The 10,727-nt window shown below is 41.0% G+C and overlaps 1 protein-coding gene across 1 annotated transcript; it reads right to left on the bottom strand.

The window, feature by feature from the left end:
• Positions 1-6,974: 6,974 nt before the first annotated feature.
• On the bottom strand, positions 6,975-8,049 carry HBZ (hemoglobin subunit zeta). Its single transcript, XM_011376732.2, has 3 exons — positions 7,954-8,049; positions 7,241-7,445; positions 6,975-7,103 (listed from the first exon to the last, which is right to left on the bottom strand). The coding sequence occupies exons 1-3, from the start codon at positions 8,046-8,048 to the stop codon at positions 6,975-6,977; spliced, it is 429 nt and encodes a 142-aa protein (XP_011375034.1). The 5' UTR covers position 8,049.
• Between the last annotated feature and the right edge of the window lie 2,678 nt (positions 8,050-10,727).

The raw sequence follows: 10,727 nt of genomic DNA, 5'->3' as shown, positions 1-10,727 counted from the left end.
CATATCTCACCAGTCATCACTAACATTTTAATGTTGTTTTCTTTGTTTAGCTGAATTATCTTGAAAATGTAGGACATTTCAGCTCCAGGACAGTTAAGTACATGGGACCACACCACACACCCCACACTCTTAGGCATGAGTCCTCTGGGTCAGAGTCCTCCGTGGTGAAAGTGGACCCATGTAGAACACCTCCTTGGGACAGAATGTCTCTGCAAAGCTGAAAACTCCTAGATCTTAAAGTCAGGCAAACAGCAGGAGCAGCCTTGGGTAGGCTTGTGAGAGCCCCTCGAAACTCCATTCATTCTTCATGGATTACATTTGGCCACTTATCCTATGCCAGGCCATCTCTAACAGCTGGGGACATAGCAGAGGACAAACTGACAGAAACACCTGCTCTCTGGAGCTGATGTTCTGGTGAGGAAGGTATGCAGTCCAGAATGACCGCAGCAGGTAAGCACACCAGTGAAAAGGAGAAAAGCAGCCCTTGATGCCTGGGCTCTCGCTGCAAAGCTTGTGTTCTCTTGTTGAACAAAATCATTAGAACATGGACATCAGACATGGACACCTGTGACTGTGATGCTCAGCACAAAAAAACACTATCCAAATAGAGAAAACATGAATTGTCCAGATCACAAGAATAAACAAACATCCCATCCTGGCTAATACGAAGGACTGCTACTTTTTTTGCCAATAGCAGCTCCAGCCTCCATTTGCTCTTCTCTTCTTCTAGATAAGAATTATTAAACAGCGCAATCATAGGATTACTCCAATCTCTTGGCAGCATCCAATCCAGAGCAAAGCCCTGCTTCTTTGAGCCTACATCACCTAACTCTAGTCTTAAGCCTCTAACTTAGATGCCCATGGTCTCCCATGGTGGGTAGTCTCCTCCGTGGCAGTGAGTTAACAAATCCAACTTCGTTTGACTCCAGGAGTGTTCCAGGTGGTCTCTGATTGGAAGACATTGACATTGGAAAGAGATAAACAGGGATGTGTGATAGGTATTGCTGAGAGGGCTTGTGGCTTTACATAAAGTGGCCAGGGAAGATGTCACTGAGATGGTAAAATCGAGTAAGTTGTTTCCAGGAGTTGGAAGAATAAGCCATAAGATGTTTGGGGGAAGAGTGTGTGTATGAAGTAGAGAGGGAATAAGCAAGTACAAAGGCCCTGAGAGGAAAGCCAGTGGCTGGGGCAGAGTGGATGAGAGAGAGTGAGAGGAGTGGCACTGAGGTCAGATCTTATAGTTAAAGAAGGGTATAATGATCCCCTGTACTCCCATCACCTGGATCTAGTCATTGTTAACATTCGCTTTGTCATTTTATGTAGGAATATATCTGAGTGTGCTTTATTTTCCTTCCAAACCATGTGGAAGGGTGTGGTGGGCATTGTGAAATTCTTTCTCTACATAAACAAGTACAAGTCTATTGTAAATCAAAGTAAACTAACAACATTCCATGGCAACAAAGTTGCCCATTCAGCCCCAAAGTTTGTTCAACTTGTTCAAATCGGGTTCTGACGGAGGTTCACATGTAGCATTTAGTTGTCTCTTTATTCGCTCATTCCAGAAGCTTTCCACTCCACACCCACCTTTCCTCACAAGAATGACTTTTTGAAGAGTCCAGGCCAGCTGTCTTGCAGAGTGTTCCACATTGGATTGGTTCCCTTATCTATGTTTTTCCTGTACAATAGAAGTCATATCTAAAGGCTTGATTACAGTCATGTTGGAACTTGGCAGTGAAAAGGCAACCCACAAAATGGAAGAAGATATTCGTAAACGGTATATGTAATAAAGAACTTGTATTTAGAATATAGAAGTAACTGTAACAGCTCAACAGCAAAAAGACAAACAACCCAATTAAAAATAGACAAAGGACTTGAATAGACTTTTCTCCAAAAAAGATACACAATAGCACATGAAAAGATGCTCAACTTCATTACTCATTAGGGAAATGCAGATCAAAACTACAATGAAATACCACTTCACACGCAGTAGGATAGCTATAAAAATAACATTTAAAAAAGCAAAATAACACGAGTTGGCAAGAATGTGGAGAAATTGGAACCCCCATACACTACTTCTAACAATGCAAAATAGTGCAGCCACTGTGGAAAATAGTTTTGCAGTTCTTTGATAAGTTGAACATTGTTACCAGAAGAACCAGCAATTCCGCTCCTAGGTATATATGTACTCAAGCTAAATGGAGACATATGTCCACACAAAATCTTGTATAAGAATGTTCTTAGCACAATTCACATAGCTAAAAGTTAGAAACAACCTATATGTCCATCAGTGGATGAAAGATAAACAAAATTTAGTATGTCTATACAAGAGAATATTATTCAGCCATAAAAAGGAAGTATTGGTACATGCTACAACATAGACCAACCTTGAAAACATATGCTAAGTGGAAGAAACCAGATACAAAAGTCTGCCTATTATAAATTCCATTTATATGTAAAATCCAGAATAGCCAAATTTATAGAGACAGAAAGCAGCATGGTTGCCACGGCGGGAGGGGCATGGAATTTCTATTTAGGGTGATAAGTTCTGGAACTATATAGAGGTGATGATTGTACAACACTGTAAATGTACTGAATGCCACTGAGTTGTTCACTTTAAAATAGTTAAAATGGTAATTTTTATGTTCTGAGTATTTCATCACAAGAAAAAAACTTATTGTGTAACATCATAAGTAACGTTAAGGACTTGCATGACACCAGGAGGCATGTCATGTCAGATCATGCGGTGTTGGTGATGCCAAGCTTGGTCACTCAGTTAAGGAAGAAACCACCAGATGTCTTTACATTAAAGGTATCTTTTCCCTCTTTACAATTAACTAGTCATTTGGAAGTAATTGTTTTGGCACCAGTGAACTATCCTATTCCTAACAAACTTTATCTTACGGTTTTAGCAATCATCAATAATCTTGCTTGAATCCATTACTTCACTAGGGATCATAGAATTGTAGCTTTCTAATTTAATGATTATTTTATTAATTATTAATTAGCTGTCATTATTGTGTAAAAAGAGTTTCCTCATTCGTTGGGGATGAATGACAGTTTCTCTAAAAGTTAAGATTTATGCTTAATTATTTTCCTTTAATTGCCAGCTTTTATAGTAAACTGTTATGGTGCCAAATTCTTATTCCACTAGTGGCAAATAAACTTTCCCCTCTCTCTTTTTGAGGAACACTATGGAATCATAAATTTTAATTTATTCACTGTTTTCAACAATTAGTTGTTTTTTGGTGCTCAAATTGTCTCAGATGTGGACGGAAGGAGCCCCTCATGCTGGCGCTTATGCCCTTCTGTGATAATCTCATCATTTTGTGAATACTTTCCTGTTTTCTGGAACAATAATACATTTCAGTCTCACCTTTACTTACACTGTCCTAGCCCTGGGAAAGTCTGGAGTTCCTTTTAGTGAGGGATGGTACTTAGAAACCTGAATCTGGGTGTCAGGTGAACTTGTCGCTGTTGCAGGACCTTCGTAGTGGACAGAACTACGAAATGTGTTTTTGAAACATTAGTTTACAATGATATTTCTGATTTAAATTGATACAGTTTTTAATTTAAAAGGTTTTTAAGTTATGAAAATGTTTTGAAATAAAAAATTTCATGGGTTTTATGTTTGAAAATATTTTCATTCACACTGAAAATATTGGTTCCTAATGAAATAATCTTTTTTACTTATTTGCTATTATCCTACAAATTGGTAGTATATTTTCAAAATTATGATATCAAAGTTGGGATATTGGTAATATACGAGGGAATTGAGAAAATAAGTAAACATTTTGAGTACAATGGGAGCCAGATTTATCACTATTGCAGCAGGGAGGCACGGACATGGAAAGGGAGAAGACAAGGATAAAGCACGTGGTATATGACAGTAATCAGAGACATCAATATGAGGTCATGGCTTCTAATACACTTAGACAGATATAGAATAGATTATAAATATATATATTTATGTGCATATTTTTATTTATGTGTATGTGTGCATACAAATGTACCTCTTAGTTCTGTCCACTGAGGGATTAGAAGCAGTAACATTCCAGTAGCAATGAACATACCCAGCTCTCAAATCTTGCCCTGCAAACATCATTCTCTACTAGGAAGAAACAGAAATATGTGGAGAAATGGCTGATTTCAGGCTGGTGCAAGGAAAGTACAAGATGAGCCTGGAACCTCTTTAGCAGAAATTAAGAAGGTACTCAAAGAATGATGGGGACATGTCAAAGGACACAGGAGCCAGTTTGAAGGGGCTTCCACTGTCCAAATCTGGAACAGTTCGATTAGCAATAGATTATAACCCACTGAATAAAACGAAATTTAGTGAGTTAATATGACATAAGTAAAAAATGGAAAAGGAAAACCTTCTTCTTTCAGTAGAATGCCTACTAATAAGTACAGAAGGAGTGATGGAGAATTGCACGGGACAACCATCATAGTAACGATTGATGTAGTCAAGAACCATCAATGGATGTTAAGACCAGCGTGTGAAATTATATGAAGAGCAGGACTTTTATAGTCTCAAAGCTTCACCTTATTAACTATTAACTTCAACTTATTAACTATTTATCAATGAAAAGGCTTTAAATATTCATTAATTAACTTTATAGTAAAGAAACCTGGTAGACACCATTTCAACCAGGTGGTCAAAGCAAATATGACCAGTAAAGGGACAAGTCAGTACCACGTGCCCAATGGGATGCATTGATGTGGACACAGCATCACTTCTGTGATGTTCCTGCCCAAAATGCACCACCTAAATCTCTTCATGAAGACACATCAGACAAATGCAAATTGAGAGACATTCTACAAAATTACTGGCAGGTGCCCTTCGAAATTATTAAGATCATACAAGGAAAGACCTAAGAGCCAGAACGAAGGAGACTAAATGCAAAGTGTGATTCTGGTTGGGTAAAGGATGTCATTGGGAAGGGCAACATGTGCATGGGATCTGTGCATTAATGGATTTGGATCAGTGTTAATCTCCTGATTTTGGAGGTTGTTTTCTGGCTATATGAGAGAGTGTTCTTGTTGGTTCCAGGAAATACACAGATAATTAAGGGCACTAAAGGGAAATCATGTCTGCATCCTACACTCAAGTGGCTCAAAAAAAAAGAGCAAGCGAAGACAAATGTGGTGAAATATTAACAATCAGGGAACCTTGGTGAATAATATTTGGGAGTGTTTTGTCTTCTTATTTATTCTATAGATGTATTGAGATATAATTCGCATACCATACAGTTCACCCACTTAAAGTGTACAATTCAATGGTTTTTAGTATAGTCATAGTGTTGTGTAACCATCACCACCATCAAATTTAGAATATTTTCATCACCCCAAAAGAAACACTGTACCCACTAGCAGTTGCCCCTATTTCTCCATCTTTGTCTTATTCTTGCAGGGTATTTTTGTGGATTGAAAATGTTTCAAAATAAAAGTTTATAAAATTACAATATCTGTGTTATTACAACCACTAAACTACTGAGTAAATGTTAGAATTTCTTTGCAGTTCTTTTGGTCACAGCCAAGGTACAGTACAGTGTTCAGAAGTTCTTCAGGAACAATTCTTATTTCCAATGATTATTTACTACACTCTTTCACAGGTTCGTTTAAGTTGGTTTTCAACTTTGATGTTCCCATTTTTTGCTCTTCTTAATTCTATTTTTGATGATGTAAAATATTTACATGATTCAAAGTTCAAAACTATGTAGAATTATACTCAGAAGAGGCCCCCCATCCTACCTCTTCATTCCCACCCGCTCTATCACTTGTAATCATTTCTGCTTTATTCTTCTACGGTTTCTTTTCGCAAAAATAAGCAAAGACCCATGTAAACACATGCACATTTTCAAGTGCAAACACAGGGTGATGAACATATTCACACACATGTGCACAAATGTACACAAACATGTATTTCCCCTCCTTTCTTACAGATAAGTTACCTTGTTATATATACGCCATTCTATTTTCTATTTTCTTTTCTACTCAACAAATCCTGGCTATCACTTCGCAGCCAATATTAGAAATCGTCTCCATCTCTTCCAGTTCACACTTCTCTGTCCTGTGCATGTTTATGGTTTATTCAATCAGTGCTCATGATGGACTCCATGCTTCCTAGTCTTTAGCAAACTAAGCTGCCCCAGTGGCTTTGTGTATCCATGTCCTGCTTCTATGGCCAGGTAGGAGGGGCCGCCAGCAGAGTGTGGTCAAAACCTTGATTTGCTTATCAGTTAGATGAGAACTGGATCTCAGTGAGGTTTTATTTTTAGAGTAGTGTTAATTTGCATTTCTCTTATTACAAGCAAGGTTAGGCCTCTTTTTCCTTCTTTATTTCCGTGAACTGTGATCTGATTATATATTATGTCTTTACCCCTCAGTAGATTGTCAGCTCCGTGGAGCACAGGGCTTTGCTGATTTTAGCTGTTGTATTCACAGCCTAGGAAAATGTTGGGGTATCTTCTGTGCCAATACGTGTTTGTTTAATGGAAGGGGCAGTGAATGGGTGGGTGAATGAATGAGTGAATGTATGTATTCATTACGCTTTATTTTCCCGCGGCATAAACTAGGAAATAGTCAAAATTCCGGAGCAAGAAGAAAGAGTAACACGGTGGGACCCAGGGAGAGCCGGAGGGGCCGTGGGCTCCAGCCGTGCTGCAGAAGTGAAGCAGCGGGCACCCTTTCCACCCCCCGCCTGGAGCCCAAGTACCCTCCAAGACTAGAGTGCTGCCCTTTGCCCTCTGAGAGACCCTGGGGTCAGTGCGAAGAATTCCTACAGCCCTCCTGGAGACCCCGAGGCCCACCCCTCCACCTCTGCGGCCCCCCACCCCATGATGGCCTCAGTGACCACGGAGGCGAGTTATACTTTAATTTCTTTATTGGCGCGTCACCAGGGGGAAAGGGGGTTGAGAAGTCCCCTAGCACAGCGGAGGGGTCGCAGCCTGTCCTCCGGGGTCCGGTGACTGCGCTCAGCGGTACTTCTCGGTCAGGACGTTGGATACGATAGACAGAAACTTGTCCCAGGCGGCGTGGGCGTCGGCCGTGAAGTCGGCGGGGAAGTGCGAGGCCACCGTGACCAGCAGACAATGGGACAGGAGCTGAGGGGTGGGAGGGCGGCTCAGCGCTCAGGGCTGGGTGTTCCCTGGGTGGGAGCGGAGACCCTGCCGCTCTTGCATCGGGGCCCCGCCTCCGTCCTGACCCTACTGGGGCCCCCCGCCCCGGCTCCCGCGCCCACCTTGAAGTTGACGGGGTCCACGCGCAGGACGTAGGCGTGCAGCTCGCTCAGCTTGGACAGGGCGCCGGCGATGTTGTCGATGCTCTTGACCGCTTCGCCCACGGCGGCCACCACCTTGGAACCGTGCAGGCGCAGCTGCGCCGAGCCCGGGTGCAGGTCGAAGTGCGGGAAGTAGGTCTTGGTCTGAGGGTAGCTGGCGAAGAGTCTGCGGGAGGGGTTGGGGGGTGACGAGAGCCTGACCTGATGAGGCCAGTGTGGCCTTAGCCTTGGGCACAAAACTTAAGAGGCATGGAAAAACCCAGCAGTCAGGATAACTCATATTTTAACGCAATATTTTAAAACATAAATATTAATGCAGAAAATTCACGGTTAAATAAAGACAGGATCAGTACTGAATCCCATTGCCCCAGGCTCCAGTATGGCACACACTATCTCACCCTCACGGCCCCATCTTTCAGTTATTAGTTCGTTCATTCATTCATTCATTCATTCATTCCACAGATATTTGTGAAGATTTGTGTGATGGGCCAGGTGTGAAAGACACAGTTCTCATCTCCCCTTCCCATCCACCTACTCTTCCTGCTCACTGACCTCCAATGACCACCACTTATACTCATTGATTCCTTCTCACTGAACTCTCCTCACTGTCCCTTGTCCTCAGTAACCCCACGTTGTTGCCTACCTGGCCCCACCCCAGCCCATCTGACACTCACCTCTCCAGGGCCTCAGTGCCGATGGCATCTGCCTGTGTGGAGATCTTGCCCCACATGGACATGATGACGGTCCTCTCAGACTTGGTCAGAGACATGCTGATGGCCGAACTGGAGCTGAGTGAGCTTGGGACTGGCCTCCATGGTGCTCAGCCCCCAGGATCCCCTTATATACACAGAACTGGGGTGGGGGCCAGGCTGTGCACATTGATCGGGAGAGAGAAGGGGGCCATGGGAGTAGGATCTCTTATCAGATCCAGTGACAATGGTCAGAGCCTGAAGAGACAGGTGGGGTGAAGTGCTATCACTCCTACTACCCTTGTTGGGCCTTAGCGGGGGCGGTGGCCACAGCCTGACCAGAGTCCAACAGAGATAGGGGCCCAGCCAGCCCGGAAGGTCATGCCTGCATTTGCAGCCCCGCTCTGCCCTGTCTTTTTGTCCATTTAAGAATCACAAAATGAGGGAATCCAGAGAAGCAGGGCCTAAGACATACTCTCCTCCAGCTGGAACATGCCCTGTGCTGCCTGAACCACTCCTTGATGTAATCCTGCAGCTGCCCACCCTGGCCACATGTCAGTCCCCTCCCCTTTGGCTCCATGATTCCTGGATTTCCTCTGAGAAAGCAATGGTTTTGCCCACCTATTGCTAAGGAAATAGGTACTGACCAGATCATCCCCTGAGAAGCTTGTTCAATAAAAGAGAATTTTTCTAATATGTGCTATTAGGGATTGCAATATTGCTCACCATATCATTTTAATATAATGAGGCAAATATCTCTTTTAATTTTAACATACAATGAAATGGACTTTTTTTTTTTTTACTGTACTTCTCTGTGAATTTTGACATGTTTATAGAGTCATGCAACCTCCACCAAAATCAGGATACGCAATAGCTCCATCACCTAAAAAAACTCCCACCTGCCACCTTTTCGTAGTCTCATCCTGGCTACAAGTTCTTTGTTAGTTTAATGTGTCATATTGCCTTTAATGGTGTAGTTTGCCTCCGCCTCCTAATGCTATTTTTGGTTGAACAGAAGTTTATAATTTTAGTGCAGTCAAAGTTAGTGACTGCATTAAAAAGGTGGAACCCCACTGCCCATCAATGCATGAATGGATAAAAAAAAATATGGTGTGTATCTACACAATAAAATATTATTCAACCATAAAAATGAAGCAGTGACACATTACAACATGGATGAACCTCGAAAACATTATTGTAAGTGAACAGGCTGGACACAAAATACCATGTATTATATGATTCCATTTATATGAAATATCCAGAATAGGCAAATCCATAGAGACAGAAAATGGATAAGTGGGTGCCAGGAGCTGGGGGTGGGGAAGGAATCGGCAGCAATTTTATAATGGGTACTAGGTTTCCTTTGGGGATGATGAAAATATTCTGGAACTAGATTGTGATAATGGTTGTACAATGTTGTGAACACACAAAATGCTACTAAATTTTTCCCTTTAAAATGGTTAATATTTTTAAAGTATTGTGGCTTTAATTGCTGTGACTTTAAAAATTATTTTATATTAATTTTAAATACATAGTACAATGGTTAGACATTTATGAATTTATGAAGTGGTCTCTACCCGCCATTACTCTAGCACTCATCTGGTACTGCACACAGCCGTTACAATAATATTGACTATACTCCCTTTGCTGTATTCTATATCCCCGTGACTGTTTTGTAACTACTAATTTGTACTTCATCCTTTCACCTTCTCACTCAGTACCCCAATCTTCCTCCCCTCTGGCAATCACCAGTTTGTATATTACCGGTTTAGTTTGTTTGTTTCTTTTGTTCCTTAGATTCTACATATAAGTGAAATCATATGGTTTTTCTTTCTCTGTCTGACTTATTTCACTCAATACAATACTCTCTAGGTCCATCCATGTTGTTGCAAATGGTACGATTTAATTTTTTATGGCCGAGTAATATTCTACTGTATATACGTACCATAACTTCTTTATCCATTCGTCTATTGATGGACACTTAAGTTGCTTCCATATCTTGGCTATTGTACATAGAGCTGCCATGAACATAGGAGTGTATAGATCTTTATGAACTAGTGTTTTGGTTTTCTTTAGACAAATACCCAGAAGTGCAGGTGCTCAATCGAAAGGTAGTTCTATTTCTAATTTTTTAGGGAACCTCTAAACTATTTTCCATAGTGGCTGCACCAATTTGCAATACCACCAAAAGTGTAGGAGGGATCCCTTTTTTCCACATCCTCACCAACACTTGTTGTTTTTGATTTATTAATGATAGCCAATCTGACAGGTGTGAAGTGATGTCTCATTGCGGTTTTAATTTGTGTTTCTCTGATGATTAGTGACCTTGAGCATCTTTTCATATGTCTATTGTCCATCTGTATTTCCTCTTTGGAGAAATATCTTTTCGGGTCTTCTGTCCATTTTTTAATTGGATTGTTTTTTGTTGTTGTTGAATTGTATGAGTTCTTTTTAATTTTGGATATTAACCCCTTGTCAGATGTATCATAGGCAAATATCTTCTCCCATTCAGTACACTGTCTTTTGTTTTGTCGATTCTTTTTTTTTTTTTTTGCTAGGCAAAACCTTTTCAGTTTAACAAAGTCATTTATTTATTTTCTTTTGTTTCTCTTGTTCAAAGAGATATAGCTGAAAAAAGTTACTAATAACAATATCAGAGAGTTTACTGCTTATGTTTTCTTTTAGAAGTTTTATGGTTTTGGCCCTTACATTTGAGTTTATTCCTGTTTATGGTGTAAGAAGGTGGTCCAGTTTCATTT

Source organism: Pteropus vampyrus, unplaced genomic scaffold (genome assembly GCF_000151845.1).
Source record: "Pteropus vampyrus isolate Shadow unplaced genomic scaffold, Pvam_2.0 Scaffold303, whole genome shotgun sequence".
In the NCBI taxonomy this organism is placed as follows: Eukaryota; Metazoa; Chordata; class Mammalia; order Chiroptera; family Pteropodidae; genus Pteropus; species Pteropus vampyrus.
The sequence above is the reverse complement of the archived record's forward strand: the minus strand, read 5'-3'. Positions and strand labels throughout refer to the sequence as shown.